This window comes from Oncorhynchus masou, chromosome 28 (genome assembly GCF_036934945.1).
Source record: "Oncorhynchus masou masou isolate Uvic2021 chromosome 28, UVic_Omas_1.1, whole genome shotgun sequence".
NCBI classification, from domain to species: Eukaryota; Metazoa; Chordata; class Actinopteri; order Salmoniformes; family Salmonidae; genus Oncorhynchus; species Oncorhynchus masou.
Genome location: NC_088239.1, coordinates 69,397,802 through 69,419,202, shown reverse-complemented (window position 1 = coordinate 69,419,202; position 21,401 = coordinate 69,397,802). Strand labels below are relative to the sequence as shown.

The 21,401-nt window shown below is 42.7% G+C and overlaps 1 protein-coding gene across 1 annotated transcript in view; it reads right to left on the bottom strand.

Moving 5' to 3' along the window:
• Window positions 1-587: 587 nt before the first annotated feature.
• LOC135518156 (allograft inflammatory factor 1-like) overlaps window positions 588-21,401 on the bottom strand; it is a 38,154-nt gene continuing 17,340 nt past the window's right edge. The window contains exons 4-6 of the mRNA XM_064943081.1: window positions 19,213-19,254; window positions 14,989-15,151; window positions 588-3,872 (exon numbers count right to left, since the gene is read on the bottom strand). Coding sequence (XP_064799153.1) covers window positions 3,785-3,872; window positions 14,989-15,151; window positions 19,213-19,254 — 293 coding nt within the window. The 3' untranslated portion in view covers window positions 588-3,784. The remainder of the gene's footprint in view (window positions 3,873-14,988; window positions 15,152-19,212; window positions 19,255-21,401) is intronic.

The following is a 21,401-nucleotide window of genomic DNA, read 5'->3' as shown; positions in this document are numbered from 1 at the left end:
CAAAAGGGAATTGTATTTTTATTCATTAAACAGTCCAAAATCATATTACACAATTGGTATCATACTCACTCATTCATCTTATACAACAATTACATGTAAACCTCATATCTGAGGCTATTATATAAACAGCATTATTGTAATGTGGCCACACCGTCTCCCATGAGCTTCCCCAAGTTGTGACAAACAGACCAGTTCGTAGCTGGATTCTTCACCGATCTTTTATACTTTCTCCGGAACATGAAATTTGTTTGTTCCTCAAGTTCTGTGAGGCGGAAGGATTTCCTTTGTCTCCTATGAAAATGTACTCTATACTGTGTGTCCATGAGGAGATCCTCAGGAATTTACAACGTCTCTGACCACAGCAACCTAGTTGAAGGAGGAAAGGGGGAGGCAGGGATGGGGCTTGCTATACCCAGAGGCCAACGTCATGACACTGTCTATTCCTCAAAGTTACAGCATCAAACCTCTATACCCTTCAATCTAAAAACAGTACAGGAAAAACTGGTAAGCTGGTTTCAGTGTTTGATGGGAATATTTCCTACAATAGTGGAATTACTCATACAACAAACTACCCAAGAACACATATGCCAGTGTAACAAATAACTTTAATTGCTTTGGTTTTGGCAAAAAAATAAGAAAAAAAGTGCATCATATTGGTGGTCATAAAAAAAGAACATTAAAAAGACCACCACCCAACACACTGGGAATAAAAGTACATAACTGACATATTCAAAAACATGTAAAGCGAACACATTAAACTACTCTTACTATTATATTCCATGTTAAGCGTGAAAAGAAAAAAAATAAGAATAGAAGAGCAACAGTGAGGCACAGAAACTAGAGAATTTATGGGACAAACAAATTAACCCAAACTGATAAGGGGAATGACGAAGAACAGAATGAGATGAAAGAAAATAAGATTATAGTAAAACATGGCAAGACGGGGATAACACAATTTGAAATGGGACAGGTTCATAACATTTTACAGACGAGATAGAAATGAGAACAGTACCACTATGAAGACTAGGATAGTCAAACGGGGACATTTGGGAAACTGGAAAGATTGAACTGCATATCTAACATCACTTCATAGATGTACTGTATATGTATTCGAAGATCCAGTCATTCAAAGCAGTACCTGAGACAGCGTAGACCTAGGGGAACATTACCAAAAAAGTAACACCTAACCCTAACATACACATGAATAAACACCTTCAAAACTATTTTCCCAAATACAGCTCAGGAGGGAGAATAGAGCGTAACTCTAACTTCCTCTACTCTTCTCTCAACATTACTTTAGGCACTTGGAAAGAATGTGTTTTCATCATAATTGATACTAACATGCTGAGAATCTTCAGTGTGTGCCTGTGCCTTAAAACTAATCTTCCATAAATCCATGTGAAGCGCTACTAAACTTGACTCCACCGACCCCATCCATCCTGCCCCTTTAGGTTGAGGAAGCCAGTGTCAATCTACAACACCGGATCTCGTCATACTCTGACTCTTAATCCATCACCCCACCGACCACATCCTAATCCCAACTACAGTAACCCACCTCTAGTCTGGAAGAATGGGGTAGGGCCATAATCTGTCACCCCTGACATATAGTGAGACAATGACCAAGCAGAGTCTGCAGCATGGCAACAATCCATCATATGGGATGATCTTGACAACTGTATATAAAAGGTTTTCCAAAAACAGTGCTCTTTTTATTTCTTGTGCTTCATAACCAGCATGGTACTTTAACACGATTAAAAATATCAAACCTAAAAGGGGAACTAGATCATTTGGTGGGGGGAGTAAAATGAGGGAGAGGTAAAATAATATCTGAATGACTTGGGTTAGTTTCCCTAATAACTGTTCAAGCAATTTTCCCTTACAAACCCTCTAAACACAAACAGTAAAAAAATAAATAGGCGTGGAAACTTATTGCCGGTCACAGTGAAAAAAGTAACGCCTCCTATTCCTTTATTTTTTGCAAAAGTTGTGTAAATGGCGTTTACCCTACACTGCATCACTGACTACAACTATACCGAATTGATTACATCTGGAAAACAATTAATACTATATTGAAATCATGATAAAACAGGACCACTGATAAATTCACTTGTATCCAGACACGCAGATCGCTTCATAACAGATGAGTTGTTGACACACAATCTTTGCATCAACACATTACACATACAGTGGGGCAAAAAAGTATTTAGTCAGCCACCAATTGTGCAAGTTCTCCCACTTAAAAAGATGAGGCCTGTAATTTTCATCATAGGTACACTTCAACTATGACAGACAAAATGAGAAGAAAAAAAATCCAGAAAATCACATTAGGATTTTTTATGAATTTATTTGCAAATTATGGTGGAAAATAAGTATTTGGTCACCTACAAACAAGCAAGCTGGCTCTCACAGACCTCTAACTTCTTTAAGAGGCTCCTCTGTTCTCCACTCATTACCTGTATTAATGGCACTTTAAACTTGTTATTAGTATAAAAGACACCTGTCCACAACTTCAAACAGTAACACTCCAAACTCCACTATGGCCAAGACCAAAGAGCTGTCAAAGGACACCAGAAACAAAACTGTAGACTTGCACCAGGCTGGGAAGACAATCTGCAATAGGTAAGCAGCTGGGTTTGAAGAAATCAACTGTGGGAACAATTATTAGGAAATGGAAGACATACAAGACCACTGATATTCTCCCTCGATCTGGGGCTCCATGCAAGATCTCACCCCGTGGGGTCAAGATGATCACAAGAACGGTGAGCAAAAATCCCAGAACCACACGGGGGGACCTAGTGAATGACCTGCAGAGAGCTGGGACCAAAGTAACAAAGCCTACCATCAGCAAGGGCATTGAAGATTAAACGTGACTGGGTCTTTCAGCATGACAATTATCCCAAACACACCGCTCGGGCAACGAAGGAGTGGCTTCGTAAGAAGCATTTCAAGGTCCTGGAGTGGCATAGCCAGTCTCCAAATCTCAACTAAATAGAAAATCGTTCGAGGGAGTTGAAAGTCGAGATCTGCATGGAGGAATGGCCCAAAATACCAGCAACAGTGTGTGAAAACCTTGTGAAGACTTACAGAAAACGTTTGACGTCTGTCATTGCCAACAAAGGGTATATAACAAAGTATTGAGATAAACTTTTGTTATTGACGAAATACTTATTTTCCACCATAATGTGCAAATAAATTCATAAAAAATCCTACAATGTTATTTTCTGGATTTTCTTTTCTCATTTTGTCTGTCATAGTTGAAGTGTACCTATGATGACAATTACAGGCCTCATCTTTTTAAGTGGGAGAACTGGCACCATTGGTGGCTGACTAAATACTTTTTTGCCCCACTGTACATACTGAGGATATCACAAAATTGTCACCTCTGTTAGTTTGATCCCAGCAAACAACACATTGCTCATATTCACAAAACGACTCAAATTACACGGTTATTGCCAAGGGGTTTCGAGTGCTCACACTAATTAAAAATAATTATTTTCTCATCATCAATATAGATATATACATGTATGTACTGGTCTTAAAAAGCTAATCTGCCTTGCCTTCACAGCAAATACACACACACACACACACACACACACACACACACATATATCCTTCTCTCTTTTATCTCCCCACATGTTTTGAACAGAGAAGTCCCCTTCTGGGACGTGTGCACATCCTGAGGTGGGGAGTTGATAAGGCTATGTACACGTCCCTGGCTGAGGGCAGGGGCCTTGGTAGGGTCCTAGAATGGTGATATAGTCTAGAGGCTCAGGATGTCCTTGCTCTATGGCAGGCTGGCTATGTCCCGTTTGGGTGGAGGACCATCAGGCTTACAGATGGCCCCGTTAGCCTTGTCCTCGAAAATCATCACCCTGCAGAGACAGAGAGACACAGAGAGACAGAGAGAGAGGTCAGTAGCAGACTGCAAAACAAACTCAGTCTCCCAGAGCTAAGGGTAGGTGCTTTTCTAAAAGTACATTGCACAACATTGTCAATGGGTGTCCAGCTGTAGAACAGAGAGTAGAGGGTGTTTTTAAGCAGCACACTCACACAAGCATAAAACATACATTCCCAGACAAACACACTAAGCACGTTTAGATCTAGGTTTACAGTTCGCTTGAAGGGTTACTGGAAATGTGGCGTTGGGAAAGTGTGTATGTGTGCACGCACGAGTGAGAGAGAAAGTGAACATATGCCTGTGTATGCATATAGGCTATAGCAGGATTTGGGCCATGCACCGAGGGATGGGGTTTGGGGAACATGGTTGGCAACCTTGCCTCGACTGCCTCTATTCACTTCACGGTGCATGGGAGCTGAGAGCTGGGCAGGATTTAAGATGGTTGCCTTGCAGTGTCCACTCAGTGTCCCACACTAACGAAGACAGTGGCCATGGCCGAATACCCATACTCGTGGCATATGTTTTATAGTATGTGAAATTTCTAAAGTTGTACTCCGAATAGGTTATCTAATGCACGATTGCGTTGACTCCCGCCATTTGTTCATTTTGGTACAGCGCTTCAATTTATCTGATTATCAGCTGCTGTCAAACACTTGAGTCGGAAAAGATGAGTGGTAGCTCAAACGCAGAAATTAGTATTCAGTTTAAGTATGTAGTACACTAGTATGGGTATTTGGACACCCCCAGTCACTAACGACACAGTCCCTAACGAGCGGCCAGGTCAGAGAAGGCGATCAGAACAGGACACCCTGCTGAGTTTAACAAGGGGCTTATGTCACCAACCTGACACACTGATCTACATAGAGTAGAGAGAGAGGGATGAGGCACAAAACAGAAAGAAATAATAGGGGAATATGAGAGGCAGGAGTCCAAATCCAAAAAAAGATTGAGACCATGAAAAGCCTTGAGAGAATGAAGGAGGGAGCCAGGGAGGAAGGGAGAGAGCAAGGGAGAGATGCACACAGAAAACAAGAGAGAGAGCTGACAGGTTCTATTCAGGGCGAGCAGGCATCTTTACATTCCTTTTTTGGTTAACCTCAGCAAAGCTCCTATAAGCTCATAATGTGCGCTGATCCCTATGGAGACCAAACCGCTGCCACGGCAACCTGAATGCTGGTTCACGGCTCCCTGGCAACCACAGCCCATTCTCTTCCTTACTATGTTACCCAGGGTTTCAGAGGATGGCTCAATCAGCTACCTCCAGCTGTATCTGCCTGATGGTGGCTACTGGATCAGTGTGTTTGAGGGAATTGCTCATCTTAAATTATGTAATGAGTAGTGATTTGGGATGTAATATTTGTATTGTAGATAAGTCATTCTGCAAAGCCTTGCTCAGGCCGACCCTCTCGAACACCCACTATGCCTCTAAATTCCCTTCTGACAAAGCAGCCTCAGTTGTCAGGCACAGCCACACCGGTTCCACTAATATAGCCGGGATAATCTAATTGGCTGGCTGGGCTCCATGAGGAAAGAGGGATTCCTCATCTCACTGTGTGGTGGTTCACACGATAACCCTGGAAAGCCTACCACACTGACCTGAACTAAGATTCACTCTGAGGACAACACAGAACCATACACAGTTACCGATCGACTACATACTCCATGATCAACCTCTATATACCTCCTTTTATCCGTAATAACTAGGATAACTACACAATGCTATGGTAATAATCACTAGTTAACTGATAGACAAATACCTCGATATCAATATTCTTCAGATAATCCCTTGATCTTCAAGTTAGAAGTAAACAGAATAGATAAATCATTGTCCTCTGGTGCTGTGAAGAGGAATGTTTCACCAGTCTCGTCTGTATCTTCCTCTATCAATGAGTATGCTTATATGCGCAGTAACAATTCGATATTAAACTGATTATGGCAATAGGCAGATTATGCAAGTCTCGTAAACACCTTACTCTGCTTATCTTAATTGGTGTGTAGTTAAAAATCAAAGTAAGCATACGTCAATTAAAACACCTGGTTTTCTGAGCAACCATTAAAATTATTAGGACAAGTGTGTACCTTAAACAGCGTTTCCAGCGGTGTATTTGATCTGCGCATGTGTCAGCACCAGCCCAGCGTGCCTCCCTCTTTAGCGCCAGTGAAGTGCGTTTGGAAATACTGAAAATATGCATCTTGTAGTTTTCGCTTAAATGTCCGAACTCCGAATTAAATAGTATTCGCAAAAATACCATGGTAACGGTGGTAGAACATTCATTCTAATTGGATATTTTCAGCATTTATCAAAAGTCCCATAAAGTAGCTTGATTTCAGATGTGTCCATTTAAACAGGATTATTAAGGAAATCATTCTTCTTGCAAAGCATGGCACTTTTTACATGCCGAGTGATGCAGTGTTCTACGGCACTGCATCGCTGTGCCACTAGAGATCCTGGTTCGATTCCAGGCTCTGTCGCAGCCGGCCGCGACCGGGAGACCCATGGGTCAGTGCACAATTGGCCCAGCGTCGTCCGGGTTAGGGGAGGGGTTGGCCGGACAGGGATTTCACCGCTTGTGCTATTTCTCACCTGGGTCTTGCAAGACACTTGGAATGTAAACCAAAAGGTGAGAAACATTTATGTTAATGTCTGTATAACTAACTACAGGATATAAATAATGTGCTGTGTGTCTGTGTCCGTACGTGTGCGGCCAAATGTGTGGTTAGTTTACTCTGGCACTCAAACGGCCAACCCAAGAAACAATAGGACTGGACTTGGAAAATAGGCCTAGGGGAAAAAACAAAACAATCTGTGAATAACAGTTTACTAACCATATAATAACTCCTGTTTTCTGCCCGCAAATCCCTCACTCACTCTCTCAGCTTTCCGATCTCTCTCTCAGTCCCAGGAAAAAATACATAATATAATAAAACAAGAGATGTTGTAGATCGCTGTGGCTAACTTGGACAATGTCCAATCAGATGCATGCATTAAAGGCTGGAGCGGGAGAAAGGGTGGGATGCTTTTCTCAAATCACTCGGAGACTAGAGTTTAGCAGCATTTGTCTTTTTCTGTTAGTGCAGTGAATGAGGCCCTATCTAATTCACTCTTAATGGAGAGGAAGGCAGACAACCGTACATCGCATGAGAGAGATCGAGATTCAAGGTCAACATCTGTTTAGTCCCCTTGAATAAGGCAACAGTATGGAATTCAGTGACTTCCCCGCTATATAATAAACACTCAAACATGTCTAATATATCAGTCAGAATAAATAGGCCAACTTAATAGGCTATAACTTTCTGAACCGTCCTCGCCCCTCCCTTCCGGCAAGATGTTCATCAGGAGAAACCTGAGAAACCCCAGAAACTTCCTTTTACTCTCTGTTCTGGATGTTCTAAACGACCAATTCTCATAGCTTTTAGCTGTACCCTTATCCTACTCCTCTGGTGATATAGAGGTGAATCCAGGCCCTGCAGTGCCTAGCTCCACTCCTATTCCCAAGGCGCTCTCTTTTTATGACTTCTGTAACCGTAATAGCCTTGGTTTCATGCATGTTAACATTAGAAGCCTCCTACCTAAGCTTGTTTTATTCACAATCTGCCAACCCGGATGTTCTAGCCGTGTCTGGATCCTGGCATAGGAAGACACACAAATTCTGAAATCGGCCAAAGGGGGCAGTGTTGCAATCTACTGCAGAGTTCTGTCCTACTATCCAGGTCTGTACCCAAACAATTTGAACTTCTACTTTTAAAAATCCACCTCTAAAAACAAGTCTCTCACAGTTGCCACCTGCTATAGACCACCCTCTGCCCCCAGCTGTGCTCTGGACACCATATGTGAACTGATTTCCCCCCATCTATCTTCAGAGCTCGTGCTGCTAGGCGACCTAAACTGGAACATGCTTAATACCCCAACCATCCTACAATCTAAGCTTGATGCCCCCAATCTCAAACAAATGATCAATGAACCTACCAGGTACCACCCCAAAGCCGTAAACACGGGCACCCTCAGATATCATCCTAACCAACTTGCCCTCTAAATACACCTCTGCTGTTTTCAACCAAGATCTCAGCGATCACTGCCTCATTGCCTGCATCCGTAATGGATCAGAGGTCAAATGACCTCCACTCATCACTGTCAAACGCTCCCTGAAACACTTCAGCGAGCAGGCCTTTCTAATCGACCTGGCCCGGGTATTCTGGAAGGATATTGACCTCATCCCGTCAGTAGAGGATACCTGGTTATTTTTTTTAAAGTGCCTTCCTCATCATCTTAAATAAGCATGCCCTATTCAAGAAATGTAGAACCAGGAACAGGTATAGCCCCTGGTTCTCTCCAGACCCGACTGCCCTTAACCAACACAAAAACATCCTATGGCGTTCTGCATTAGCATCGAAAAGCCCCCGTGATATGCAACTTTTCAGGGAAGCTAGAAACCAATAACACAGGCAGTTAGAAAAGCCAAGGCTAGCTTTTTCAAGCAGAAATTTGCTCCTTGCAACACAAACTCAAAAGTTCTGGGACACTGTAGTCCTTGAAGAATAAGAACACCTCCTCCCAGCTGCCCACTGCACTGAGGATAGGAAACACTGTCACTACCGATAAATCCACTATAATTGAGAATTTCAATAAGCATTTTTCTACGGCTGGCCATGCTTTCCACCTGGCTATCCCTACCAACAGCACCTCACCCAAGCCTTCCCCATGTCTCCTTCTCCCAAATCCTGTCAGCTGATGTTCTGAAAGAGCTATTTATTTCACCTTTATTTAACCAGGTAGGCTAGTTGAGAACAAGTTCTCATTTGCAACTGCGACCTGGCCAAGATAAAGCGTAGCAATTCGACACATTCAACAGAGTTACACATGGAATAAACAAAACATAGTCAATAATACAGTAGAACAAAAGAAAACAAAAAGTCGATATACAGTGAGTGCAAATGAGGTAAGTTAAGGAAATAAATAGGCCATGGTGGCGAAGTAATTACAATATAGCAATTAAACATTGGAACGGTAGATCGGCAGAAGATGAATGTGCAGGTAGAGATACTGGGGTGCAAAGGAGCAAAATAAATAAATAAATAGATACCAGTATGGGGATGAGGTAGGTAGATAGATGGGCTGTTTACAGATGGGCTATGTACAGGTGCAGTGATCTGTAATGCTAAAGCTAGTGAGGGAGATTTTTGCAATTTGTTCCAGTCATGGGCAGCAGAGAACTGGAAGGAAAGACGACCAAAGGAGGAATTGGCTTTTGGGGTGACCATTGAGATATACCTGCTGGAGCACGTGCTACGAGTGGGTGCTGCTATGGTGATCAGTGAGCTGAGATAAGGCGGGGCTTTACCTAGCAGAGACTTGTAGATAACCTGTAGCCAGTGGGTTTGGCGAGGAGTATGAAGTGAGGGCCAACCACAGCGTACAGGTCGCAATGGTGGGTAGTGTATGGGGATTTGGTGACAAAACGGAAAAGTAACTTTTACAGGGTCGATGTTGTGGAATGTATTCAACATTGTTTGTTTCATGCTCCTCCCACCATGGCGATTTAACGCTGGTTCGGTACTAGAAGTTTTGTTAAGTTCTACACTTCTGTCAAAATGTGTCTCAAGTGATTGAGAAGATCAAGTCTGTCTATCAGAGCAGCCCCTTTATAAGGCAAAGTGCCTGCTCTACTTCCTCATTCATTGCTAGAGCTGTCTGGACTGCATTGTTCGCTCCCCACTCATGCTGCACAGACGTTAACACACTTGAATAATGCAACACGGCATGCATGACTATTTGCAAAACAATATTCATACATTCTAGACCACATTTACAATGCAAGACGATAACAGTAGCTTCCAGCTTTGACTGTAGGCTACCAAAAACAAATCAACTTCTTCATCAACCTCTCCTCCACCTGTGGTAAATTCAATTGATTGGACATGATTTGGAAAGGCACACACCTGTCTATGGAAGAAGTTTGAAAGCCTCTTCCTAGAACTGGCCGCCCAGCCACTGAGCAGTCGGGGAAGAAGGGTCTTGGTCAGGGAGGTGAATCAGGCCTTTATGGTAGAGTGGCCAGACAGAAGCCACTCCTCAGTAAAAGGCACATTACAGCCTGCTTGGAGTTTGCCAAAAGGCACCTAAAGACTCTCAGACCATGTGAAACAAGATTCTCTGATCTGATGAAACCAAGATTCAACTCTTTGGCCTGAATGCCAAGCGGCACGTCTGGAGGAAAGTAGGCACCTCCTATCACCTGGCCAATACCATCCCTACGGTGAAGCATGGATGGCAGCATCATGCTGTGGGAATGTTTTTCAGCAGTAAGGACTGGGAGACTAGTCGAGGGAAAGATGAAAGGAGCAAAGTACAGAGAGATCCTTAATGAAAACCTGCTCCAGAGCGCTCAGGACCTCAGACTGGGGCGAAGGTTCACCTTCCAACAGGACAACGACACTAAGCACACAGGCAAGACAATGCAGGGGTGGCTTCGGGACAAGTCTCTGAATGTCCTTGAGTGGCTTAGTTAGAGCTCGGACTTGAACCTGATCGAACTTCTCTGGAGAGACCTGAAAATAGCTGGGCATCGAAGCTCCCCATCCAACCTAACAGTGCTTGAGAGGATCTGCAGAGAAGAATGGGAGAAACTCCCGAATACAGGTGTGCCAAGCTTTTCGCTTCATACCCAAGAAGGCTGTAATTCCTGACAAAGCTGCTTCAACAAAGTACTGAGTAAAGGCTCTGAATAGTTATGTAAATGTAGGTGGTGGACGTGGCAGATGGCATGGCAATGAGTGCGGTTGGCTGTCGGCGCAGCTACATTTTAGGAGGCACTGTAGAGAAAGTTTTACATTAAAGCAATTTCCTACAATTCTACAAATTTCTCCATGGAGCAGAGAGAAAATTTTGCAGTTTTAAAGCTAATTTCCTGCAATTCTACATATTCTGTTATGGATAATGCTGTGTTCGTTTGCTCAAACATAACAAAATGAATTCTGCTAAATCCATTGTTTTTTTTTAATGTTAAATTCTCCCTGACTGTCTAGCTTTTATTTTGGTGATTGTTAGTTCTCTAAGATTATATTATAAAAAAATATAGATCCATTCTCTTTCTTATATACTTTATATCTGTTTGCCATTTAAGTTTATACTTCATGCGTTTTTCCATCCCAAAAATATAGAAAACATGTTATCATAATATATTAATCGATTACAATGGCAGAAAAAACCTGACTTCTGCAAATGTTTTATTGTCCGAGTGAGGTAAATGCTGTAAATTACGAAGGCTCAATGTATTTTGAAAGACATTGAGGATTATAATAAATACCATTTTGATGTCATACAAGGAAGCCAAAGACCCATGAGTCCAAATGTGCACTTCACATTTCCATATCATAAAACTAAATGTAAGTGTCAACGTTTTCGATAAATACGTTGAATGTACAGTTAGAAGATGACATAGCGTCATACCCTGAAAAGAAAAAGCCAATTTGTTTTATTGTGAAGAAAATTTGACAAAGACTACGCATCTGAATGCACTCATGACTCTATTCTATGTACACCAAAATTACAATCCGTCTCTCTGAAATGCCTTGTGAAAGCCTAACACTAAGATTGTATTCAATAATTTAGCTAGTCATGTTGGCAATAGAACAAGCTTTCAAATTATGCCCACCTGACCCAGATTGTGATATATAATGGCCCGTTTTTGGATTGCGTAAACAGAAGTAATTGTGTAAAGGCAGACATGCAGGGCTGTGTTCCAAACAAAACTACATGTGCTTGCTCTAGTTCAACAGCACAGCTAGGAAAGCAAAAAAAAAAAAAAAAAGCCACATATAGTTGAACTCTGAGTCAAACTTCCTGGTTAAATAGAAGGTTAATAAATAAATAAATAAATAAAAGTGCACTGAAATGACTTCAGAACTGTGTACACTTTGGAGAGGTGTCACTTGGAAACACCAGTTAGACCTCGCACCCAAACACGTGTAAGTTTGTCTTATGTTGCACCTACCCCACATTTCCAACAATCTTATCATGTTAGTGAATGCATTCAGATATTTTCAGATTACGTTGTCAGCAAATGTGGTGAAAAGTACAGTAAATGATAATGCACATAAAATCAACAGTGTAATGTTTGGATTCAGTCTTGTGTTAGGTGAACTGTTGTGTCCTCACCTTTAGTCAAATACTTTTTCCATAATAACCAAACTGTTCCCTTTAAATTCCTACCATGGTTATGCATATGCTTTCATTTCACATTTGAGTCATTTAGCAGACATTCTTATCCAGACCGACTTAGAGGAGCAATTAGGTTTAAGTGCCTTGCTCAAGGCATATTTATTCCGTAAGAAACATATCAATTTAGCCCTATCCATAAAAGCCAATTCACACCAATCTAAGGAGCTAAAAGAGACAGAGCAAAAAAAAGAGACATTTACCCAGTTTATCAGTTTGCTTCCTGCAACACTAACTCAAAAAGGTTCTGGGACACTAAAGTCAATGGAGAATAAGAACACCTCCTCCCAGCTGCCCACTGCACTGAAGATAGGAAACACTGTCACCACTGTTAAATCCACCATAATTGAGAAATTCAATAAGCATTTTTCTACAGCTGGCCATGCTTTCCACCTGGCTACTCCTACCCCGGTCAACAGCACTGCACCCCCCACAGCAACTCGCTCAAGCCTTCCCCATTTCTCCTTCTCCCAAATCCGTTCAGCTGATGTTCTGAAAGAGCTGCAAAATCTGGACCCCTACAAATCAGCCGGGCTAGACAATCTGGACCCTTTCTTTCTAAAATTATCTGCCGAAATTGTTGCCACCCCTATTACTAGCCTGTTCAACCTCTCTTTCGTGTCGTCTGAGATCCCCAAAGATTGGAAAGCAGCTGCGGTCATCCCCCTCTTCAAAGGGGGGGACACTCTTGACCCAAACTGCTACAGACCTATATCTATCCTACCATGCCTTTCTAAGGTCTTCGAAAGCCAAGTCAACAAACAGATTACCGACCATTTCGAATCTCACCATACCTTCTCTGCTATGCAATCTGGTTTTAGAGCTGGTCATGGGTGCACCTCAGCCGCTCAAGGTCCTAAACGATATCTTAACCGCCATCGATAAGAAACATTACTGTGCAGCCGTGTTCATTGATCTGGCCAAGGCTTTCGACTCTGTCAATCACCACATCCTCGTCGGCAGACTCGACAGCCTTGGTTTCTCAAATGATTGCCTCGCCTGGTTCACCAACTACTTCTCTGATAGAGTTCAGTGTGTCAAATCGGAGGGTCTGCTGTCCGGACCTCTGGCAGTCTATGGGGGTGCCACAGGGTTCAATTCTTGGACCGACTCTTTTCTCTGTATACATCAATGAGGTCGCTCTTGCTGCTGGTGAGTCTCTGATCCACCTCTACGCAGACGACACCATTCTGTATACTTCTGGCCCTTCTTTGGATATTGTGTTAACAACTCTCCAGGCAAGCTTCAATGCCATACAACTCTCCTTCCGTGGCCTCCAATTGCTCTTAAATACAAGTAAAACTAAATGCATGCTCTTCAACCGATCGCTACCAGCACCTGCCCGCCTGTCCAACATCACTACTCTGGACGGCTCTGACTTAGAATACGTGGACAACTACAAATACTTAGGTGTCGGGTTAGACTGTAAACTCTCCTTCCAGACCCATATCAAATATCTCCAATCCAAAGTTAAATCTAGAATTTGCTTCCTATTTCGCAACAAAGCATCCTTCACTCATGCTGCCAAACATACCCTTGTAAAACTGACCATCCTACCAATCCTCGACTTTGGCGATGTCATTTACAAAATAGCCTCCAATACCCTACTCAACAAATTGGATGCAGTCTATCACAGTGCAATCCGTTTTGTCACCAAAGCCCCATATACTACCCACCATTGCGACCTGTACGCTCTCGTTGGCTGGCCCTCGCTTCATACTCGTCGCCAAACCCACTGGCTCCATGTCATCTACAAGACCCTGCTAGGTAAAGTCCCCCCGTATCTCAGCTCGCTGGTCACCATAGCATCTCCCACCTGTAGCACACGCTCCATCAGGTATATCTCTCTAGTCACCCCCAAAACCAATTCTTTCTTTGGCCACCTCTCCTTCCAGTTCTCTGCTGCCAATGACTGGAACGAACAACAAAAAGCACTGAAACTGGAAACACTAACTTTTAGCCCAAACAACTACCTCTTTCCGTACTGTATTTAATCAATTAATTTATTTAGCTCCTTTGCACCCCATCATTTTTATTTCTACTTTGCACATTCTTCCATTGCAAATCTACCATTCCAGTGTTTTACTTGCTATATTGTATTTACTTTGCCACCATGGCCTTTTTTTGCCTTTACCTCCCTTATCTCACCTCATATATAGACTTGTTTATACTGTATTATTGACTGTATGTTTGTTTTACTCCATGTGTAACTCTGTGTCGTTGTATGTGTCGAACTGCTTTGCTTTATCCTGGCCAGGTCGCAATTGTAAATGAGAACTTCTTCTCAACTTGCCTACCTGGTTAAATAAAGGTGAAATAAAAAATAATAAATAAGAGATTTACAGTTCAAATAAATGATTGCCATTGTTGTTTTTGTAGTTAGATTGGTAAAAAGTCAAATTGACTGATTGATTCATTAATGCATACACGGCTGTCTCTAAAAGCACATACTGTTTAAATGTAATGATATTGAACTCAAGATGGCCAACGATTGAACAGAGCAGTAGCTGAGTTTCTCTCTTTGGATCAAGTGCCATTTTGTGACTTAGGGTAATATGCCTTCTTTTATTTGGTGGTATCGTTTTGGTATCGAGTATCGTGATGGTATTGAGTATTGTGATACTAAACATGGTTTCGGTATTGAAGTCAAAGTTCTGGTATTGTGACAACACACACGCCGAAATACAAAGAACATCAACCGAGACGTATTGTAGGCAACAATGCATGTGGTCACTCACACACCCACACGGAAGAAAAACAGATGCCAACAAAACATGACGCAATACAAAGCACATATGTCGGCGACAGGTGGCGCACACACACCAACCCAATACGACCCACCAACCCACAACAAACACACACTACAAACACTCACAGTTTGAGAACGGCCGAGCGCTTGCCCAGCATCATCTTGACGAAGTCTCTGTAGTTGATGCTGTCGCTGATGCCTTCGGTCACCTCAGAGATCATCTTCTTCATCTCCAGGTGGGTCTTAGGAACACCCAGCTTCTCCATCATCCTCTTCAGACCCATCATATCTGGAGGAAAACACAGGAGAATGGTTAACACACAAACGAGAATGGCACACACAACACCTGGCAAACACACATACGCAAGCAGCCAAATGTGCTTGCCTGACACCTGTTTTCAAGGCCAGTAGGTCAACTACAGTATCACCTTTCTAGTGGGATACAATCATGACTAATAAACCCCTTACAGACATCTAGTTCATCCAATACAGACAACACACTGAGGTATTAACCAATGTTCCCTCGTATTTTTTCCCTGCACTGAGCAAATTTCAGGTCTGTTGAGCGCAAACTTGAACGTCGTAGAAATTCTGTGCAACTTCCAGTGCACGTATACTGTGAACACTGAGGTTGTACCACTTTAAGTTAGTTTTAACAGTGGCCAAGTAGGGTACTTTATCATAATGTAGGCCTACCAGAGTGGCCTACCATAAAAAACTATGGAGAAAATGCATCCAATAATATTTTAACATAGAAATAGCTGTTCGAGCATTCAGCCTACAGTAGCAGCCAATATGTGGTGTTCAATGTAGGCCAACATTCCATGATACTTTTGTCACGCCTTGGTCTTAGTATTTTGTGTTTTCGTTAATTAGTTGGTCAGGCCAGGGTGTGACATGGGTTTATGTTGTTGTATTTCGTAGTGGGGTTTTTTAGTTATTGGGATTGCAGCTGAGTAGGGGTGTTGCATAGGTTTGGCTGCCTGAGGCGGTTCTCAATCAGAGTCCGGTGATTCTCGTTGTCTCTGATTGGGAACCGTATTTAGGTAGCCTGGGTTTCACTTTGTATTTCGTGGGTGATTGTTCTTGTCTCTGTGTAGTTTCACCAAGCTGTAATTAGGTTTCACGTTCCGTTTTGTTGTTTTGTATTTATTAGTTATTTCATGTATAGTTCCGTTTTTTCTTCATTATTAAACATGAGTAACCAACACGCTGCATTTCGGTCCGACTCTCTTTTGACAAAGGAAGAACGCCGTTACAAGTTTTGAAAAAAACATACAGGGCTTGACATTAATACATTTATCCACTTGTCCTTCAGACAAGGAGGTGACTGAAAATGTGTTGTTTGAAACCACTTTACAAAATAAGAAGCATTGTTATTCCCCTACCATTATTTGAAAATTAGACAAATTATGCTACCCTCTGCCTATTGGCTACTTATTAAAGCTAGTCTCAAACTACAAAACCTCCCTTTAAGACAAAAAAAAGCTCTTTCCCGGACTCGCTTTTCAAAGATGCCTAAAAATGCACACGTTTGGTGCTCTTGTAGGAAGCAATCACTCTCCTATTGCTGACTATAAATTATTTAACTGGCTAATAACTCACTACCTAGCAAAGGATAAGAACAACATGTGCATGTGTGGCGACATGCAGCTCTCGCTTTGATCTCAAAACAAGCACATTTATTTACGACCGCTCATGCTGTAAACCGTCCAGTTCAAAGTAAATGGCACGGATACATATATGGCAATGGTCTATTTACATATAGACCTACTGTAGCTCATTGTTTATGCCCTACCAGTCTGTGTAGAGTATGGGCTGAGTATTACGTGTCAATGCAATAGAATCATACTCCAATGTGTTCTGCCTACAACAAAAATCTCTTACATAGTTGGTTTTGGTAAGTTGCATTGAAAGTGGCTAATATTGCGTTGATTTGATTACAATTGCCACAGTAAAGGTAAACGTTGATAGTGTTAACAGGGAAAACTATAGAAGTGGTCGCTGTTAAGATCACAGAGTCAAAACGCAAGCTGAGACCTATCGCTCAGATACATGACAAAAAACCCTGTAAAATTATTTAACATTAACCAATTAAAAACAGTACTGTAGCAATGAGGTTTGTGCAGTAAGCCCAATAAATTATCACTGCATATTGGCTTTGCTTGAATTGCCCTGCCGATGCATTGCTGTTCGGGACATTTTCTTAAATTATATTTCAAAATTTGAGGAAGGCTATATGATCACACTGGTAATAGATTTGTTGTTGAATTATTTGTGAGGCACAGCTGAGTGAGCATACATTTAAATAATTAGCTTTTTATTTTACTAGGCAGATGGTGCCTGCATCCGATGGTCAGTCTCAGCGGAGGGAGAGAGCAGTAGACTAAGGGTCCGCCTCAACATCCCTCCGCTCTCCCTTTCATCCACTGACACTGACCAAAGAGGGACACCGTCTGATAGGGAAAATAGAGTCTGCCTCATGCATAGAGTCTGCCTCATGCATAGAGTCTGCCTCATGCATAGAGTCTGCCTCATGCATAGAGTCTGCCTCATGCATAGAGTCTGCCTCATGCATAGAGTCTGCCTCATGCACAAATTCATGTTGTTAATCCAATGAACAGAGAAAGTGAAATATATCACGATATTAAAAAACACAGGCCTATAAATACACTTTCCTACTCATTCCTTACTGCTGCACTGCATGTTGTAGCGCTGTGTGGAAATAGGAAGAAGGCATATTTTATGGCTTATAAAAGTGTTGAATACAAAGTTCACAGTGCTGAGTAAGAACTTAAAGACTAACTCACTCATAAAAACAGCTGCCCTTCGCTGTATCTGTTGACAGTCTGTCTAGTAATGGTTTTAAACATTTTTTGAAATCTCAAAGTACCAACTTTGCTGTAGCTTTATTTATTTTATTTTTAACCTTTTTCGTGATATCCAATTGTGAATCTTGTCTCATCGCTGCAACAACCCAACAGGCTCGGGAGAGGCGAAGGTTGAGCCATGTGTCCTCCAAAACATGATCCGCCAAACCTTGCTACTTAACACCCGTCTGCTTAACACGCCACAAGGAATCGCGCGAGTGTGATGAGCCTAGTAAAGCCCCCCCCCCCCCCCGGTCAAACTCTCCCCTAACCCGGACGACGCTGGGTCAATTATGCGCCGCCCTATGGGACTCACGGTCACGGCTGGTTGTGACACAGCCTGGGATCAAACCTGGGTCTGTAGTGATGCCTCAACGACTCTCAGACCGTGTCGCAACTCTCGAGGCCTGCTGTAGCTTTATTTTATGCCTGCTACGTTACTGCAGACAGTGTTCTGAGCCATCCGATTGGCCAGCAGTAGGCCTATATTGAACTTGATTTGCTCTCTAGGCACACCGGGAAAGCAGTATTTGTACCCTCACACACATGACATGTATTTCCCTACCCGGCGCGCAGGGCAGGTGAAATCAGGTGCATCTACTGCCAACAGCCCAAACTAAAAAATAAGAACAAGGCTTTATCATTGGGTTTTTTACAGAAATATTTGGCGATTGACTAAGAACGCAGAAGGTCGACCAGTCGATCAAATCAAATTTTATTGGTCACATACACATGGTTAGCAGATGTTAATGTGAGTGTAGTGAAATTATTATGCTTCTAGCTGCGACATTGCAGTAATATCTAACAAATTCACAACGACTACCTTATAAACAATGTAAAGGCATTGAATCAGAATATGTACATATAAAGATATGGATGCACGATGGCCATGCGGCATAGGCAAGATGCAATAGATGGTATAAAATACTCGTATATACATATGAGATGAGTAATATAGGATATGTAAACATTATTAAAGTGGCATAATTTAAAGTGACTAGTGATACCTTTATGTGGCCAGTGATTGTAGTCTGTATGTTGGCAGCAGTCTCTCTATGTTATTGATGGCTGTTTAACAGTCTGACTGCCTCGGTGACCACTACTCTAGAAAGTTGAGTGAAGTTCAATCTCATGGGGTGGCAGGGTAGCCTAGTGGTTAGAGCGTTGGACTAGTAACCGAAAGGTTGCAAGTTCAAATCCCCCAGCTGAAAAGGTACAAATCTGTCCTAGGCCATCATTGAAAATAAGAATTTGTTCTTAACTGACTTGCCTAGTTACATAAAGGTAAAATAAAAAAATGGACTGATATTTCTGTACTGCAGTCCGGGAGAAGCGGGCAGTCTCTGGGCTACTGCGCACAGCTTAGAGGGAACATTCGTCTTAACTACTGCTCAGTGACATCTCACACACAGGTCAATTATCCTTATTATGACTGCAGTTGTGTATCACTGCTGAGCACCTTGCTGGTTCCACTACTTACCAATCTCTCCCTGGTCGTTCAGGTCAAACTCTGCATATTTGTCTGCAAAACAAACACACAGCAGACTAAATAAGGAGTGTGGTGAATCAATGTAACACCCCTCATACCCTCCCTCAATTAGCTAGCTTAAAGGGATGCTAAGGGGATTGGCAATGAGGCCCTTTATCTAGTTCCCCAGAGTAAGATGAACTTGTAGATACCATTTTTATGTCTCTGCGTGCAGTTTGAAGGAAGTTGCTAAATAGTGCTAGCGTAATTGCTAACTAGCATTAGCGCAATGACTGGAAGTCCATGGGTACATGCTAGCAGATACCCATTGACTTCCAGTCATTGCTCTGACACTAGTTAGCATTGGCTCGCAAAACAACCTCTAACTTCCTTCATACTGGACAGAGATATACAAATGGTATTCAATAGTTAATCTGACTCTGGGGAAGTAGACAAAGGTCCTCATTGCCAAAATTCTGAAGTATCCCGGTTTAATGCAGTCAAGACAGGTACTACACAATCATATTGGATGATAAATAACCCGAGGTATGGCAGCGATTAGTCTACTATAGCGGGAGTCAGCTTGGTTGGTTGCCGTCTCTCCCTCCCTCCTCCGTGTCACTCACAGTAGCCTACAGACAGCATGACCCCTGCTAGAGAAGGTCACCGCTCTACCTCCTTTCCCTCGCGCTTTATCAACTCTGGTTAATAAAGTAGCTTAAAAATGGACTTCTCTGCTGCTTCTCACCCACATCGGAAGGGGTTTGCATCTGACCAGGTCTACACAGAATGGGTCGAGTTATCCTCGGGTCTGTTCGGAACTGATCATTCACACACACACACACACACACAGTACATACATAAATAATCAGGTCCAGATGGGAAAGCCCCAAGTCCATTTTGGAACGGGTCCAAATTTTGGGGCTGTGAAGGCCTCTAGGTGAAAAGCCCTGGAGGGCGGCTGTTTCTGAGATACTGGATCTGGTGCGCCTGGCACCGACAATCCTACCACGCTCAAAGTCGATTTTGTCCATTCTAACGTTCAATCGAACAGTAACTGAATACCTTGATGCCCGTCTGCCTGCTTTATAAAGCAAGCCATGACCAAGTGACTCACTGTCTGTAGGAGCGATCCATTTTTGGGAACGGGGTGGTGTACCTAATAAACTGTCTGGTGAGTGTAGGTCAGATCCTTCATAATGGAGCCTGATAATTTATCAGTAAGTAGTAGTGGGACCATGCTGACCCTGTATGTAACTTCTGAGGAGAGGGCCCCTCCAGTTCCAGCCTCCCACCTAAACACTGCTCTGTGAGTGGGCCTCGTCCTAAAGCCCTCTGTAAATCATCCATCCACACACTGATAGTCTCAACTAAACAAGTATATTCTTCTTCTTCTCCTACATTCCTCAATGTTCTCATGTTCCAAAAGGTGAGTGAAGTAGCTTATCCTCTGAGGACTTCCCGCTCCCCCTATTCACCTTTTCGGGCTTGGCTGTGTGCTTAAGGGCAAGGACTGACAATCACACATTGTCTCGCTTTCTTCCCCACCCCTTTCTCACCTCTTTCCCTCCCTTTCCTCTCTCCATGGTCAGGAGTTTGTTCTGACAGATATATTTGTGTGAGAGAGACAACCCCTGGAGCGTGGGTAGCGGTTGGTTTGAAGCCTCAGCTGAGACAGAAGGATGCTACATGGAAAGCATCCTGACATTTTTATTTTTTAAATGATGTATTGTGCTCTTGACTGCTGCCTTGCTCTTTGTTCATTCTCACTATCCATAAATAACAATACCTCCAAACAATTGCTGTAACAGCTTTTGATAGCTCTATATTATTCCTGTGTTATTAATCACACCTCAGAGGCTGAGAGAGAGCTCTGATCTAGAAGCATAAGATCTAAACTGAGACAGGAAACAAGCTTTGAAGCACAGCGGCAATCAGCAGGGAGGAGGAACCGAGGGGGCAAAGGTGAGGAAGTCAGGGGTCAGTCAGATACCATAGAAACTAGAACGAGATTGTAGCATGGAGAGAGCCATCCTCTCAGGATCTCCCTGGGTCCCTGCATGTTTATACACCATTTCCTGCACGGTGGAGTATGAGAAAGACATACAGCATTGGGGCTCTATCTAGGTCTGGTCTCCCATGTTTATCATCTTAGGACTTAACCCACACACACACACACACACTACACTGACTAGCATCTC